This window comes from Python bivittatus, unplaced genomic scaffold, assembly GCF_059951505.1.
Source record: "Python bivittatus isolate LINGU-HERP-01145 unplaced genomic scaffold, Pbiv_v1 ctg000580_np1212, whole genome shotgun sequence".
NCBI classification, from domain to species: Eukaryota; Metazoa; Chordata; class Lepidosauria; order Squamata; family Pythonidae; genus Python; species Python bivittatus.
In genome coordinates, this window is record NW_028277087.1 from 9,371,247 (window position 1) to 9,389,462 (window position 18,216).

The following is an 18,216-nucleotide window of genomic DNA, read 5'->3' on the forward strand; positions in this document are numbered from 1 at the left end:
CTGCCACATCAGTGGGACTTAGTTGTGACTAACTTAATCAGAACAGTACTTACGAATTCTAGAAACAACTTGCTTGGAAAAGCAATGTATAACTATATGTATTAAATCTAATACATTGCAAGATATTTTAAAGTCCATGTTCTGGTACATATATGTCACTTTATTAACATTTTATTGTTGTTGTTGTTCAGTCGTTAAGTCGTGTCCGACTCTTCGTGACCCCATGAACCCTGTCGCGCCAGGCCTTCCTGTCCTTCACTGCCTCCCTGAGTTTGCTCAGTTTCACGCTCATTGCTTCAGTGATGCTATCTAACCATCTCATCCTCTGCCGTCCCCTTCTCCTTTTGCCTTCAATTAACATTTTATAGTATGTTCTTTATTTTGGGATTCCTCAAGTATCAGTTTTTCAGCTCACCAATATTTGAGTCTCATTGATAAAAAGACTTTCCATCATCAAAGTTGGAACAGGACGCCCTTGTCCCCTCCAAGGATAAGATGGAAGCTTTTTAAAATTTGAAAAGACTTGCTAGGAATGAAATCATCCTGACTCTGGTTTATATTTTTTTTATTTTTATTGTTATTTTTAGCCTGAGCTGAGTTTCTGAGCTCTGAACCTCTTCTGGAATGCAGCAGAAGGCTACAGACTCCTTTTTTTTCCCCCTTGCCAAACATATCCTATGCCAACAAGACTTTGTTGATAGAATGATGAAGCAAGAGTCAAAACTGATCCCCACACACTTTTGATTCCTTTGGGGTCTCTGTACTCTCAGATGGGATGTATGCATTTTGTTTCTCTTCAATCCATGTCATTACTTTTAGTAAAGAGAAAAGTAAGAAAGCAGCAAAGATGGAGGGGTGGGTGGGGTTCACACACTTCCTACGCTTAGGATAACTGAGTTGAGTCCTATGCAGAGGTGCTACTCCAGCACAGCATCCCTTTTGGAAAGATTTCATAGCAACCTAGAGCTAGAGAACATTATTCTTTCAAAAAATTAAAAACTGCACTATTTCTATATCTGCCTAATGTATGTGAATTATGGAACACATTGATCCTGAGGAAAACACTGGAGCTGAGCCAAAATATTCCCACCTATTTCAATATCTATTTGCAGATTATTATGTTCAGTATCAATTAAATTCAGGTACTTTCATGTCTTGCAGCTCTTGGCAGCTAACAGTAAAATATAACAAAGTACTGTTAAGTTGCAAACCAAAGCTTAAGGTGCCCATTTTATTTCTTATAGCCCCACTTCAAAACAAAAGGATAAAACTTTTCAATCCACCCATTCTAGAGGGTCCTGGGAATGTGGTGGGCCATATGTGCTTTGAAAAATACTTTGCGAATAACAAATGTACTCAGTGTGTAATGTAGACTAAGCGTGTGCATCTGAAACAATTTCATATTCTGTTTTTATCCTGGTGTAACCGAACTTTTCCATAACATTTGTTGTTTATGCAGCGTTATCAAGTTCTGCACATTTGAAGCAGCATGCACACAAACTGAAACACAGTCATGCTTTGAAATTCACAAAAATTGATCAGGAAATGCACACAGAAATGGGTATATTAGGCAAGGAATATACAAAAATAATACACAGATTAGAAATAATGGAGAGAAGTAATAGATAATATACATTATATTAGCTGGAAATGTAAAGGTCGGCAAGTTTCACAACTGATATGCATCATGTTTTTTTAAAAGGCACACCCTTCCACATTTTTCTAAAAGATTACTGTGATCCAGGCACAAGAACCTTCCATGGTAAATATGAGCAGTATAAGAAATAAAACACAGCATGGTTTAGCAGGATGGGTTGCCTCTAAGGGGGAATAAACTTTTGCATTGGGAGTGCCTGACAGTGCAACCCTGTTCACATTTACTCAGAAGTAAGATTTTCTGGAAACACATAGTAAATGTGTAGCCTGAATGTTCCAGTCACAGAGGAGAAGGCTAAACTGCCTTTAAGGCTTTTTGGGAAGAGAAGCTAGAGCAGGGATCTTCAAGCTGTGGCCTATAGAACCTTAGGATTCTGTAAGAGATGGATGGGCGCTCATGAGAGTCTTAAAGGCAACAACAACAAAGAATTCAAATGCAGTCAGTCATAGAGCTTTGCCTTTTGATCAGGGGTTCCAGGATCTTTTTTATTATTTTACTAACAGGTTCTGAAGCCTGAAATAATTTCAAAACTCTTGGACTAGGGGATCACGCAGAGTTGCACTGGTAGGGCTCCTCCAAACATGTCAAATTCTGCTGTGTCCCTCAGCTCCAGGGATTTCTAGTAAGTTATAACTGCTTATAAAAGAGAGATCTGGAAGACCTGTTCAACAAAGACTAACAGGAAGGTGGCAAGGCCAAAACAGTGCCTCAGGCAGAGATGCAACAAAGAAGTCTCTTCTGAGGGCAGCTAATCCAACCGCCCTGCAAACGTATTACATGGATTTAAGTACCAAGTCTTTAAAAAGAAAGCAAGGCCGCTTCAGGGGGAATATTTGAAGCTGCTTTAGAGCAGGTTGGACTGTTCTGATCAAAAGCAGTAGCATTGTCTCTGTGGAGATTTTTGCTGAGGATTTGGGCAGGGGGCTGTCACACTGGCTTGGTGAGTCTCCTTTCTCTCACGTCTTTACTTCTGTGAGCTGCTCCAGTGGAAAAGAGCTGAACAGCAAGAACAGAATATGATAAAATAGAGCAGAGGCTACCCAATGTTTTTAAAACCAGTGAACTTTTAAAGAGAGGCTAGAACAATATTTGTGTTAAATATAGGATCCACCAGGGCATAAGTGGCTGGGGGAGACCAAGGGATTACCTGGTCCAGCATTCTGCCCCCTCAGTGACCCTCCAGGTGTTTCTGGCAAGTCCAGAAGCAGGAAATGGGGCACCATCCTTCTGTCCAAGTCCCCTTTCACTAATATTGAACTCACTTCCCATCAAAGTTTGAGAAAGGAGACATCATTATTGAAATTACTCACCAGCCTTTCCTTCTATAAATTTGCAAATTGATTTTGTCAATTGGGGCCAATGTGTTCAGTAGTGGTGGATTCAACCAGTTATCCATGTGCTGTGCAAAGCAGGCTCTCCTCTTTATGACTCTCCCGCCCTTTAGCTTCATCAGATGAATTGCGGCATTATGGAGAGACTCCTAGACCTGGAAGGACCTGTTACAGCCATCCAGTCCAGTTCCATGTGCTGGGCAGGAGACCACGTGAAAGCTTTCTCACTTGTGCAAGGCTGCATTTTCTCCATCTTTAAACATCCTATTTGGGCTGAAATGTACACAAACTGAACAATTCATGGTGGTGGCCTACACTGTAGGTGACATTCCAAGGCAGTCACACCACAGATGATTATAAGTGCACTTTAATATCAGCAGGTTTATTTCTGATGCATTTCTTAGTGATCCCTAATATGGAATTTGCCTTTTTTTCCCCCCTCCACACCAGCCACCCACTTAGACTAGGTCTTCCCATCACACTAAGCTGTAATGTGGTTAGCTTGATTTTGGTGAAGTGTATTTAATTACTTATATTTTATTAATATAAAAAATTATATCCGACCCTTCTAATGCATATGCATTACTGAAGATGGCTAACTAATACAAAATTTAAATTATTTAAAAGAAGAACCAAAAAAAATATGCCCCGAAATAATTACAACAGCATTAACAAATTAAAGCATACAATAGAGCCAGCAAGTAACATTTCTGAAAATATTCCACTATCTTTGAAACAAATGCTGCCTTCCTAAAACAGGAAGTTCTTTCCCACTTGGCAAAGACCACCAGGGAGGTGCCAACCTGGTCTCCTGAGGCAGGGAGTTCCATACTTTAGATGCAGTACTGGAAGTCTTTCTGCATGAAATGGTGAAGGGATGTCCCATGTTAAGGAATGGTTAGATTAGTTTGGAAAAAGCCGGTTCCTAAAATATGCCAGACCACAGGTTTTTTAGGAGCCTAAATGCTATCGTCAGCACGGTGAATTGTGCTTGGTGTCAGTTAACTAGATGATAACTTAATCCTAAAGACTCGTGTAATCTGCTGTGTGAATGCAGCTGGCTGTGGCTTATTCTGTAAACCATAGTTAAATAAAAATGGTTTAGTGCAGTGAGAGTCTTTGGATTGCTGCAGGATAGACAGGTGACAAATAAATAAATAAATACATGCGTGAAGCCCCCTAAAAGTGGCCTTTTCAGCCATAGTCCTGACAGATGCTGTCCCTTAGGGAGAGGAAACCGATGATTTGTTCAGGAGAAGAATCAGGAAATTAGATCTGATCCTAATACACTGAGAACAGTTGGGACCCGTCAGTGAAAGGAAAAACAAAGCGAGTGGCATGTTCACACTGTCCACTTTCGCTTTACTCCATTGTTGGCTTAGGTTCAGAAAGGAATGAAAACAGAATAGTCTTTTTTGTCTTTTGTTTCTTTCCGCTCTCACAAAATTATATACATCAACAAGCTTATCTAGTCAAACACATGATTTTCTGGTTTTGGAAAGGATTGTAACCAAAGCTGTCATGTTTGGGGCAAAGGTCACCCTGAGTCTGATTTTTCACACTCTGTAAATTGGCCCAGGAAACTGCAATGAAACAGGAGAGGAAGTGACCCGTGTGGATTGGCAGTGGGGGCCTGAAGCTAAGCTTGTCAGAAAGAAGAGAGAGATTATGCATACCAGAAATCTGTGCAATGGGGGGACCAGGAAGGGGGCTGCCTTTGCTCATTGCTGCTGGGCTTCTCTTTAACTTGCACACTTGCAAACAGACAAGTTTCATCGTGAAAGGACACTGGAAATACAGTGGAAACAACAAAGTGCGGGGTCCAAATCCGTCTTCAACTGTAATCCACACTACCCGTGTGATCTGTTGAACTGTCCTTCAGTTGAACACACTGGCTTCAGGATTGGGGTGTCCCCAGCAGGAAGTCATTTTTCTCCCTTTCTGCCTAAGCTTCTGAGTAGGTAGTTTACCAACTCGTCCAGTGGATTAGCACAGCACACAAAACTTGGTTAATTTAATGTTTATGGTTTCTGTGATTATCCTTTTATCAGGAGTCAACAACTTTTGCAAGCCTCTAGATGCTGCTGTAGGATTTTCCACCACTCCACTTCATGTGATGACCTATTGGGTTATCCTGGGCCAAAAACCTATCTATGCTGTGCATAATTTGTATGATTTCTAGTGTAGTAAACGATAGGTTAAACATGAGCCAGCAATGTGAAATTGCTACTAAAAAGGCAATTGAGGTGCATTACAACAAGACTATAGAATTCAGACCATGGAAAGTAATTGTTTTACTCTACTCTGCCCTGGTCAGGCCCATTTGAAATACTGTGTTCCAGGGGTCATTTCAAAAAGGACAGTGACACATTGGAATAACTTTGGAGCAGAGCTTCCAGGATTGTGAAGGGACTGGAAATCAAAGCCTACAAGGAACAGTTAAAGGATCTGGGTATGTTTAGCCTACAAAACAAAAAACAAAAAAAACTAGGGGAAGATATCATAGCAGTCTTCAAATATCTCAAGCTTGTCACACAAAAGGAGGAGCGAGTTACTTATTGCTCCAGAAGGGAGTTCTAGATCCAATGGCTTAAAATTACTAGGAAGGAAGTTCAGGCTGGACCTCAGGGGCAACCTCTTAACTATATGAGCTATCAGCTACTCCAGAGGTTTGCAAACATTTTCAGGCTGTGGAATCTGTTAATTAAAAAATTGCTGGACCCCTGATCAAAAGGCAAAGCTCTAATGATAGAAAATGGGCTCCATTCAGGTGAACTTTCCTTTCCCCCCCTGTAATCTCTTACGGTGAAGAGTTTCTTGGAATGTTGTTTGAAACATCCTTCCTTAAAGCATCAGATAGTAAGTTTTGCTGTTAATGTACTCATCCCACATACTTTGCTTACTTATCTTCCATGTTCCAACCATTTCTCTTGATCCTTCAATCCCAAACATCTTCCTATGAAGGCCAAGGAAACAATAACATCAAGGATAGTGGAAGGCTGTAGCAGGCTGATATTTCATTTTGGTTGGAAAAATGGCATCTGTTAGGAGTGAGGGGTTAAGAGTGCATTGGTAAGGGTTCAGCCTCCAAGATACTTAATTTATTTGGGTTTTTTTTTTAAATGGACCACCAATTCAGAAACTTATACTTTGTTTTCCAGGAAAGATTGTATAGGATTTCACAGTGAAATCAACACTAGCTGTGTGTGCAGTACTCTGTAAGCTGAATTGGGATGACCATTTTGGTGGATAAATCCAAAGAAAGAAGAAAGGAAATATAATTCGTCCTGTGAAACTATACAGGTAGTTTTTCTATGCTTTCATGTGTTTGAGAGAAAGCCCTCCTGGATGAACAACTTAATGCAAATTTGTTTGACCTAAGCATCCCAATTTCATAGGCTGCCCTTTTGCTATTATTCCATTTTCCCTACATTAACATTTTGTGCATGAGGCAAGAAAAGAGATGGAAGAAGCCATTTGAAAAGCCACAAAGGAGACAAAATTATTGCATAAGTAACCAAAGTCATCTTCCATTTATGACCCTTCCACCCCTCCTGTCTTTTTTCCTAAGCTAAAAGATCTGCTGACAGAGTGGGAATAGCTGTAGAATGTCTTTTGATAGAAAAGGTTAGGAACTCTCTATCTGGAAGCCCTGTAATAATATACAAAATGCAGGAGGTCCCTGACTATATCTTTCCTTACAAAGAAACAAGGATTCCCTTTGAAACTTTCTGCTCCTGCTGATGCACACAGCTTTGTAGAATCCTATGTTTATATTCCCTGCTTAATCCATTTTTCTGGGTTTGCACAATAAATGAACCATAAAGTAAGAGGACATGAGTGGGTAAACCAGAGCAAAGTGTTGCCTGCCTGGAGACTAGCCTTCCCTAACTTTGTACCTTCTAGATGTATTGGCACTGCAACTCCCAGGCTTCCCAGTCAACATGGTCTTCCCAACTGGGGATTTTAGGAGTGATGCTCTCAAGAAACCAGGACATGCATAGAAATATACACACAAGAGGTACAAACTATTTGCCGAATGTCCAAGCCACCAAGATCTTCCTAAGAAGTTGAAATTTAAGGGACAAGCAAGTCCATGCACCAGGAGATGAGAAATTCACTTCACTGCTGCATTGTTTTTCTCTATCCCTCCTTGCCACTTTTTCTTGCAGCCAGTGCTTAACTGAAAAGTACAGAGATTAAAAGATTGTTGGGCAGTTATAATCTCTGATTTTATAAAGCCTTTCTCTGGATTTCAGGCCATCAGAGCCTTAAGGAAATGGCAGAGAGGGGCCAACTCTGGTAGCAGGATAGAAATGGGTACCATCGAAACTGTGGACAGGATCAGATCATACTGTGCCAAGGAGAACATCTTATAATTGAAGAAACAGAGTTCTGTGATTGAAGGTAGGTTAGTCAGAAAGATCTGATCACTGAATTAAATTAAAAAAGAGGTTGAGGGAATTTTTAAATGTGTAAAAAGCAGAAGAATCCCTGCTGGCACCATGCCTGGAGCCATTTTGGCAGATCTGATTCCTTTCTTGAATTGCATAACACGACAGGGGTGTTTTCATCAGTCACTGTCATCATCTATGTTCTGGATCTGCCCTGTCTCCCAAAGCTGAGCCAGGACGCCCCTACGGCAGATCGGCTTGGTGGATTTCACAACCTGTGATAAAGCAAAGGTTCCATCAGATAGGAAGAGCACTCCTGTCTCAGCCTTTACACACACACACACTCACACACACACAGAGGACGCTGAGTCTCAGTTTAGCCATACCCAAGTATAGTTTTTAAGATCCACCATTGGGCACAGTACGTAGCAGCATGTTAAGACTTTAACTGACCCCCCCCCCCCCGAAAGGCCAAGCAGGATTGGATCTGGTTAGTAATTGGATGGGAGATCACCAGGTCATCTCAGGGCTGCACATTGAGTCAAAAAACATTCCAGAACAAGGCAAGAGCAAACCACTTCTATACTGTGGCCAGTAAAATTATATGTTGTGCCCATTTAGTCATCAGGAGTGGAGCTCGCTTAGAATCAGAGATTGGATGGGTTGGAAATGATCCTGGAGACCTTGCTGTGATGGGCAAAAGTTTTGAGAAAGATAGATCTACGGGATTAGCTGTCTGTGAGAGCTCAGTCCCTTTCAGCTGCCACCTCTTCCAATCTTGGATCAAGGTGTGGGAGACGTAGCAGGGGATGTCTGCCCACTTGCCAAGCTCTTTCCAGGCTGGATCAGCCTAAATAGTTGACAGCCTGAACAACAGCTGATAAGAGAGGGGGTACCTGACCATGCCACTGCCAACATAGTGAAGTGTATCTGATTTTACCCATGGTAAAACTGCTGTGGCTTGTGGGTTGCTTAAGGAGAAAACACAGCTTTAACACTGAAATAGGTAAGAATAACTTCAGGCTGTCTGGAGCATGGGCCAGGGATGAGATGAAGGCATTGTCCAGGGAAACAGCAGATAAAAATGGCGACCAGAGCAGGTGATTAGATGCCAGGGGAAAGGTGCTCAAACTGGTATCTCCTTCCTGTTACCCAAAAGCAATGCCAAGATACGCTGCTCCCCACAAAGCTTACTTTACCTCACTGTCAATCTCATCCTTGAGTTCAATACCAGCATACTGGAAAAAGGGAAAAGGGACAGAAAGTTAGAAGGCGGGAGTTAAAACCAAAAGTTTGCAAACTGTGGGAAAGGTTGACTGTCCTCCAACATTTTTAGGCTAAAATGGATCTTGTGCAGTTCATGACTGGCAGCCTTTTTGCAGCTGAGTATGGCACATTTTTAAAGCATCGTTTTAGGCACCACAGGCCTTAGGGTGCATCATCAGGAGCAGAATTTTCAGGCCTTTTTTTCCTATTTTGTTTGTTGGTTTCATAACACAGCTAACATTTTTCTACTTGTTTTACCCCCTCTCTGTCCCGTAAAGTAGACATGTATGCCATTGATATTTGGTGGATTTCAATAGTAGAAATGGGAGGGGGGGGGCTGCAAAAAGGAGTTCTTTAATTTTAATCAATTACAAAGACAGAAATATAAAACAAAACCTCTTGAAGTTGTCTGATTTCTCAATCAGTCCCAACCTTTTCCTTTATTTCAGATGTGGACAATCTACCACCTGCAGGTCATTGGTGGCTCCTCAGTACCCCTATTTGTGGCCCCCAGAGTCCCTCCAGAGAAGGTGAGTCTGAGCATGTTGACCTTTTTTGATTAGTTAAGGAGCAGTTTGGGGGCACTTATTTCCTGTCAGGGTTAAGTAGCAAAATTTTGCAAGATTTGAGGCACGCATGTAGTTCCTTATATCTACCCAAATCAAAGCCAGCCCTGCCCATCTGATGATGTCACAGCACCACTGACCACACCTTCTGATATCTCCAGCCAGGGTGCAAAGAGAATGTTCAGCCTCCAGCTTAAAAAAGGTTGCCCAATCCTGCTTTATGTAGAGCATTATATCCACCCTAAAAGGTTTTGCAGCTCCTTATGTGAACTGAATGTGCAAAAAGCATCAGTCCATGTTATTTACGTTCAGAAACTTATATTTCATTAGGATGTTTCTGGAGCAAATTACATTGTGAATAGTAATCACAATGTTGGGCTGACATTGTGGAAACCCAGATTCTAGTCTCCCTTCAGCTACAGAAGTTCCCTGAGATGCTTTTGGCCAGTCTGTCTCTCTCAGCTCAAGAGCCAAGGTGGTCTACCGGAGAAGGTGCTGGACTAGGAGTGGAAGACCCAGGCTACTGTCATGTAAGACACTTCACCCTAAACCCAGGTTGGCAAAACACATGTGATACCCAAGCAACTAACCATATTCTGGCATAATGTGAGGTTATGCATCATGTGTCATAGATCTAAGCTCTGGTCTCATCAAGAAGGCCATTGTGTGTAGCACATCATAACTGAGGGCCAGGAATTTATTTCAAGAAAGCAGTTCTGTGGTTCCCATCATGGATCAGCCTGATTATCCATCAGTCCTGCTGTCTCTAACAGCAGCCAGAAACATTCTGGTCTTTAAGGTGCTAAATTTACTTCTCTGCTGTTGATCCTTGGCCAGCAGTATTTTTCAGTAGGCTACCTCTGATCTTGGAGCTTCATGTAGCCATCCTGACCAACTGCTGTTGCTAGAAACTCCTCTACCTGCACGAGTTTGGCTAAGGCTAACCCCCATTCCTTCAAGTCCTTTCCCGTTCGTTACCTTCCCTTCCTCCTTTGGCCTCATCCGGGACTGTATTGGACTCTGGCATGTTCTGAAGTTTGGTTCAGGGGAGTTTGTTGTTACACTGGTGCGGTACAGGATGGGTGAAGTAGGTAACTTCATGGGTGAATTAGGAACAAAAACAGGCGAGGAGGACACAGAGTAACTGCCAGCATCTCCTGATGCAGCTGAGGAGGAAAAATACAAGAGTGTTAAGGCCAAGCCAAGCGACGTCTTCACAGTGCCCTTGCTGATCCTAGAAGGAGTCAAGTGGAGAGAAGAAAGGTAGGAATTTGTATCGGAGTGAGATTTGAACTCAGGGCTTCAAACAAAAACCCTTTGTTGTCCTCTGATGGCCAACTGGACATGATGTTTTGTGTGCAATTGGCAGCTCTGTGAATATTTTTTAAAGTAATAGCAGCTATGCAAAAACATGAGGGCAGATCCAATTCATGGCTGCTATTGTGGGGCTTAACTGTTTGGCTATTCTGAATTGAGGGGAGGGGAGCTCTTATTTTTGCAAAAGCTTCATCTGAATCTGAACTCCATTCAGGGCCTCAGTCAATGTTTTACTTTGAAAAAGAAAAGCTGGCTGCTTTACATAATAGCTGACTATGTGATTGACCCAGTGTCCAGTTTGCCTCCAGCTGTTCCCTTTGACTTTGCACCTCCCGGAACAATGAATATGGGGTGATGGAACCCCTTTGGACATAAAATAAATTCAATGCTGGGTCACAGGACCTTCAAGTGGACATTGGCTTGGTTCAAAAAAGGATTTGGGCAATTTGCAGAGAAAGCTGTCGGAGCTTCTAGTAGACAGCTATATGATCCTCCATGTACAGAAACTGTCTACCTGAATACCTTGCTTGATAGAATGTCAGAGGAGGTCTGAGTTACCTCCATTAGTTGGGCACTGTTTGAAAAAGGATGCTGGCTGGGGAATTCTGGGAGTTGAAGTCCACACATCTTCAAGTTGCCAAGGTTGAAAAACACAGCTATGGGCTAACAGGATCCAGATAGCTTTCTCCCCATCTCTGCTAGGGTTTCATTTTCCCACTCTTGTTTTAAGCTTAGAAGAAAAAAGATTTGCCTTTTCCGCCAATGGTACATTTTTTAAAAATCAAATTGTTTGTGTGTACTGTTGCACGTATCCTCCTCTAATTCTCCCCCTAATCTTTGGCTATATGATTTATTTATTGAAACAGAGATGACACCACCTATGAGTTTCTTTGGAGATTTATGGGCTGCCTTTTCCTGTAGCCTATTTTCACACAGCTAGGGCTGGGAAACAGCCTTCATTGACAGCAAGGATCAGGTACCTATCATTCTATATATTACATTGTGACTGTTGTTCTTTTGATAATGATTTAGAAACATTAAGCTGCCTTTGAAAACAGAAACCTTTCCCCAAAAGATTTCTGTAAAACCAGCCATCTCCAACAGTGCCCTTCATACAGAATGTTTTAGGACTGCAATTCCCAGAATTCCTAGCTAGCAATAGCGGCTGGGAATTCTGGATTGCTGTTCCAATATTTGGAGAACACCAGATTGGAAAGGACTGCTGTAAACAAGCTTTAAATAAAGAGTAATAAAATATATTAATCTCAGTAATATAAAAAGAGAAAAAGGACTGAAAATGCAGGATAGCCAGAATCAACAGTATTGCACAAATTTTTAAAAAGTCAGTTAAAAGAAGAGCAGTGTTATATTAAAAGCAACTTATCTGCTCTGTCCAAATCTGCACAGAACAAGTTTTTAGGGCACAGCTAAAAAAACAAAATTGCCAAATATCTCTCTCATGGAACGGAGCTCTAGAGATTTGGACCAACCATGTCAAATGCTGACTTGCATTCCTACCGGTCCAGTCATACTGGAAGAGTCTCTTGAGCATTAAACCATCCTTGAACAAAACAGTCCCATGGTTCTAAGGAGAAATTTTTCAAACCTGGTAGCGTACAGTATGGTAGTCTCCTGCACCAGTGCTATGTCATTGGTCAGAATCCAGCACAATTTCATTGTTATTCTCTGTTCCTCTTACCTGAACTTTGAGATGACACCCGTGAACTTGGGAGCTCCTCGGTGGTCAATCTGATCTTTCTCCTCTGCTCTTGAAGTTCCAATTCTCTTTGCAAAGCATCTTGGATTTCCTGGTCAATCAGGGTGGATGTCCGGGGCCGCCATGTCTTCACAGTATAGAGCTCATCCCGTGGAGCTGCTTTCTGAGGTTTATGCTCTTTTTTCTGAAGGCTTGGGGGTCTCTGACCTTCAGGAAACGAGAACTGGAATTTCCGAATCGGAATGGCAAAATGTTGCTTCTTTAGCACAAACTTGTCTCTTGGAGATTTCAAATCCTGGCTACAGGAAGGGCTTTGGCTAGGGAAATCCATCTTTCGGGTAGAAGCAGCGGAGCACAGGTTTAAGGATAGTTCATTTCCTGGGGTTTTCTTGCCAACAGCTGGAACTGAAGAGGGCCGATGGATCTCAGAGCTCCAGTTCACATTCTGGCTTACAATTCTTTCTCTGTCCTCCTTGTGTGGGACAACGGCACAACAAACTGGTGCAGAGTCACCATTCAGGGGCTCCAGCAGCTCACCCTCTTTCTTTTGTTTGCACAGAGAAGGCAGCGGAGCCTCTTCCTCCTCCCGCTCAAAAATTTTCCGACGTTCTGCAAGCTCTTGGCGAAGTCCTCGGTCATATATTCCTGGCAACCTCCCTTCCTTTTGCAGGTCCTCCTCACGCTTGGTTTCCTGCTCAATCTCCCTCTGGACATAAAAGGAAATGCGAGGCTTATCCTTCCCTTTCCTGGAGGAAGCTGGAGAAGAGACTGGGGATGAGAGAAGAGGCTTGGATCGGATCTCCACCAGATCATCTCTGGAACTGATTCGCTGGATGCCCCGCTCTTTCCAAAGGTTCTCCTCCCTCTCCATGGCCAATCTGATTTCCCGCTCAATGGGGGTCTCATTCCTAACTTCTGGCTCTTTTGCAGGATCTTGGCCCCTGGCCAGAGGATTTCCTGATTCCTTTTTGGATGTCCTTCCATTAACATTCCCCGTGCTCAAGTCAGGGAGTGCTTCCCTCAAGCTAGAAGGCATCTTTTCTCCAGAAATGAAACTAGTCCCTGAATAAGAATTGGCTTCTCTTTGGGGGAGAATGAGAAGGTCTGCCCCCTTTGAAAATTCTTTCAATCGTCTCTGGCTGCACTCATCTGAATCCTTATCCTTCCTTGGCATTTCAGGATCCTGAGGTTCTTTGCTCCCATAAACATGGCTTGTTGCCTTCAGCTCCCTCACAGAAGGAACTTGTTTCTTGGGTTCCAGCAGCATCTTTGGATTAGTCTTTTCCAGCACAAGGAACTGCTGTCGGGCAGCAGCAAAATTAATCTGTTCTGTATCTATGTTCTCAGGATTGACAGGGATGCTTTCCCAATCTGGGGAAGGATTGTCAAAACAAAGAGCAAAGCTAGTGGAGTAGTTCCTTCTGGGCTCTGTTGTACCCTTGCCAAGAGAGGCCATGTTATTGGCTTCCAACTCATTCGTGGAGCTCCATTTTTCTGCTATTGTATTGCTTTTTCTCACAACTTGGCTTCTGATAATCTCCTGCCGTTCATCTTCCAGTTGTTTGGCTATCTCTGGTGAGGCAACCTTGGAGGGAATCTTATATTGCAACCCCTCATCATCTTCTTCATAGAGTCTGGAAGGTTTCTTCTCTCCTTTGTAAGCCCGGATGTCATAGAGTGAGCCAGATTTGAGTACTTCCAACTTGGATTCTCTGTCTGGGGGTGGCATCCAGAGATCTGTCCTTCCATTTATAGATTTGGCCATCCACTGGGATTGATCTTCTGTGGAATCTAACATTCTCCATCCATTTTCAACCTTCAAATCAGGATGACCCAAGTCAAGAAACTCATTATCTTTGTCCTCAAGGCTTATTTCTTGTTGTAAGACTGCTTGTTGACCACTCTGCTCATGTTGACCTTCATAACTGAACTCTGTGTTCTGAGCGGAATTGTAGAGAATGTCCCTGGTGTCAGACTCCATTTTTGGAAGAGAGATTTCATGGACGTCGTCTTGAGTTTCTGGAAGATGTTCCTTAGTGACAGGAATCTCTTCAGTCATCCAGTTTTCTTGAGAAATGTTTGCATCAACAACTGGGCTTTGTAGATTCTGAAGGACAAGAAGACATTTAGATAAATTACATGCCTTAACATACGTATAATACACGAAACAGAGTAGTGCTTAAGACATTGGATTGAAACTGGGGAGGCTCAAGTTCAAGTCCTCATTAGACATGGAACTCTCTGGGTGATTTTGAGCCAATCACTCTCTCTCTCTCTTTCTCATCCCAAGCTCCCTCATGGGATTGTGTGATAGGGTTATGTTCCCATGAGCTCTTGGAGCCATAGTGGTATACAATACAGACATTTAAACAGGCAGAGATATAGCGATACATCTCCAACTCCCTGTCAAGGCAAAATTGTATATTCTTGCGAAAGCAGCTGTTTCAGGATCTAAGACTTAGAGTGGATCCTTCTCACTAGAAATGAGTGAGTTCTTTAAGGCAGGGTAGAGAATTTATGGGTGTCTACATGTTGCTGAGCTACAACTTTCTCTAGCACTAGCCGGCATGCCCAATCCTGGAACATGCAATCCAGCCATAACTGGATGTATTTCAAGTTCATGTTAGTTTATTTCATTTCATTTTATTTTAGCCCCTGAGTGAGCAATCATTTCAGATACTTTTACTTCCAGAGATCACATCTGTGTCTACCACCTGACGCATATTCCACCTACACCTTCCTCCTTGCACACACATCATTATTCGCTCCTGCAGACATTCTCACCTTCACAAAACACACACTGTCCATTCAGGATCCCTGGAAGGAAGATCTGCCTGCCTGCCAGCATTCTGGGATGGATGGAATTGCAGTGACAACAGGGAAACGGATTCTCCATTCCTTACTGGCCAAGTTCCTTAGCTAACTGGGCAAGGAAATGAGGCAGGGTATCCAGCGGTTCTTTGGCACAGGCTTATTATTTATGTATTTATTAACTTTTTAGACCACATGACTCTTGGCAGTTTGTAAAAAAGAAAATGTCCACAGTCTAATAGTGTAATAATAATTATAGTGTAATCATAAATCGGCACTTATTATTAATTTAGAACCAGAGCGACCTATAAACACTTCTGATGATGCTTTCCTAATTGCATCCAAAGGCCTTCTGGAAGAGTTCCTTATTAACCTGCTACTGGAAGGCCAGTAGGTAAAGCACATCTAGCCTGCAGTGGAAAGCTAGTTCACAAAAGCCAACCCATGATTAAACGGGAAAAGCCTGGGCCCTCCTTACGCTTATTAAGGAAATTTTCGAAAGCCTGTCTTGTTCCTCTCCTCCAAAGGGTTTAGACCAGTTCATCAGAATGAAATCATTCTTATAATAACTCCATGGGGTGGAAGAGAAGGCCAATCCAAGCAGAGTTTTATGGCTAAGTAGAGACTCAACTTCTAATGCCACCTTGCCTGTCCAAAGCTGTGAACAAATGGCCTTTTGTGATTCTTCACCTTCTAAGTGACCAGCAAAAATGGAAGGACCACAAATTTCTTCAAAGGGAAGGGAAACACAGGGGTTCTCAAACACTGTGATACCATGAGTCCGTACAAGAAGAAATGATTTTGTGTGAATAAAGTTAATGGATTCATTAGAGTTGGGCAAGAAATAAGCATGCCACTTACATTTAATACTTATCACCTGGGGACCGCCAAACTCTGCAGTATTGTTGTGGGCTTGTGCAAGCAAGGTGGGGAAAAATTTGACCGGGCTCCTACTTTACCTGCACAAGCTTGGTCAGGTTCTAAAAAAAAGAAATCACAATTTGTGACCCCTTGTTCTAACACGCGCTGCAGTTCTTTCTTTACATGTATTGATTTGTCATGGGGGTAAAGAGGTGGCTGCCACTGAAATTGAGACCTAAGATGATGACTAAGGGGACGCGGTGGCGCAGCGGCTTAATGACGCTGAAAGTTGCTGGCCAGAAATGGTCGACGCTTCAGCGGTTCGAGTCCAGCCTTCGCGTTAGCAGGGTGAGCTCCTGTTTCCTCCCCAGTTCCTGTCAACCCAACAGTTTGAAAACTCACGTGAGTAGATAAATGGGTACTCTCACTCCGGTGGGAGGAAAAATGCTGGCGGCGCCTTGCAAAAAGGAGTCGGGAGCAGTTGCTGGTAAGCGCGAAAAACCGTGCGCGCCTGAAAAGGGCGCGAAGCAACGGAAACCCCGCCTCCTGCGCTCGCCAGCTGGGCTCTGCTCTAGGAAGGAGGCTCTGGCAAACCACTTCCGAAACACTTGCCTTGAAAACTGCAAGGACTCGTCCAAGCAGTCACTGCAGAGTCGGTAACGACTGAGCGCAGATTAAAAAAAAAAAAAAAGATGATGACTATTTTGGACAAAATTCTTGAAAGCTTTAAATATCAGACACCAATATTCCAGAATTCGTGGCCCAGCCAAGCTGGCTACCCTATGACGAAAGATGAGTAACTATTACCCTCTACTGGAAGAAACAAGAGTTTCAAGTTAAGTTGGATGGGTGAGAGCAAAAACAAAAAACAAAAACAAACCTTTATTTTTACACAATCCATGATTAGCAGAACCCAAGCTTATTTGTAAAGATTGTGTAGCCAGAATGGAGTCTTTTGCCATCCTGACACAGTGTTAACTTTACAAGTGTGAGGGGCAAAGCAACCAAACGTGTGAGTCATAAACTGTTTCACAATAAGAAAACAGTGCACTTTAACCCAAAGGCCATGCAACATTTAATTAAATTCCATCCCTCGTCCCTCAACCTGGGCATTCAGCAATTTGGCACCAGCAATGGACAATTTCAGCAGAGAGAAATAAAACTCCAGTTTTGTTTTTCGTTCCTTTAAAAAAAAAAAAGAATCTGGATTGAAAGGGATGGAAAACTGGGCTTAAACTAACCAAGTGAGTTTCAGTAATAATGAATGTAAAATATATACACTTTTTTTTTTTTTTTTGGTGCCTTTGAATCAATCTTGACTCCTGGTGAGCGCTTGGACAAGTCCCTGCAGTTTTCATGGCCACATTTTTCAAAAGAGGCTTGTCATTGCTTCTTCCTAGGGTTGAGAAAGAGTGACCGGTCCAAAGTCACCCAGCTGACTTGATGGCCAAGGCAGGACCAGAACACAGGTTCTCTGCTTCTAGTCCAGCACCTTCACCTGTACACCAAACTGGTTCTTGGGCTGAGAGAGGGGGATTGGCCCAAGGTCACCCAGGTGGCTTCATGCCTAAGTCAGGACTAGAACTCACAGCCTCTTGGTGTCTAGCCCAGTGCCTTTGATCACTACCCCAAACTTTTATGATGAATGTAAGACTTTGCATTAGGAAGAATTATTTACCACAAATGCAGGATAGGTGACACATGCCTTCTAGCAGCAGCTATGAAAAGGAGCCAAGGGTTTTTGTGGACCCTGTGCAAAACACGAGGCAGCCATACGATGAAGCTGCTAAAAACTACAATCCCTGCAGGACTGCCCTGACTGAAGCACATGAGAATTTTGAAGAGCAATGTTTCCATTCTATTCTGCACTAGTCAGATCTCACCTTGAGGACAATTCTGGGTACCTTGTTTAAGAAACAGTTTGACAATCTGGCTCTATCCAGAGGAGGGTGGCAGTGATGGGGAAGGAGATGGAGATTAAGTCCTGTGAGTCAAGGTTGAACATGGGGATATGCTTAGGCTGAAGAAGAAACAGGGATGGTCCAATACGATACTCATCATCATAAATAAGAAGGCTGTAGATCAGTGTTGATCTAGATCAGATAGGTGGACTTCAACTCCCAGAATTCCCCAGCCAGCATGGGGAATTCTTGGAGTTGAAGTCCATCCATCCTAAAGTTGCTGAGGTTGAGAAACACTGATCTAGATGATGGAATGGATTTGTTTTCTGTTGCTCCTGTGGAGAGGGCGGAAACTGAATCAGTGAGTGTGAATTTCAACAACAATATCAGACTAA

At 42.7% G+C, this 18,216-nt stretch overlaps 1 protein-coding gene across 3 annotated transcripts in view; it reads right to left on the reverse strand.

Moving 5' to 3' along the window:
• Positions 1-1,546: 1,546 nt before the first annotated feature.
• The window catches only part of MISP (mitotic spindle positioning), a 32,004-nt gene continuing 15,334 nt past the window's right edge, over positions 1,547-18,216 (reverse strand). For 2 of the 3 annotated variants that reach the window (XM_007436818.4, XM_015889563.3), the window contains exons 2-5: positions 12,231-14,355; positions 10,193-10,380; positions 8,582-8,620; positions 1,547-7,657 (exon numbers count right to left, since the gene is read on the reverse strand). In XM_007436818.4, the coding sequence (XP_007436880.2) occupies positions 7,562-7,657; positions 8,582-8,620; positions 10,193-10,380; positions 12,231-14,355 (2,448 nt within the window). In that variant the 3' untranslated portion in view covers positions 1,547-7,561. Of the gene's footprint in view, positions 7,658-8,581; positions 8,621-10,192; positions 10,381-12,230; positions 14,356-15,920; positions 16,029-18,216 lie in introns of those variants that run through there. The other variant, XM_025172278.2, reaches the window with a different exon arrangement.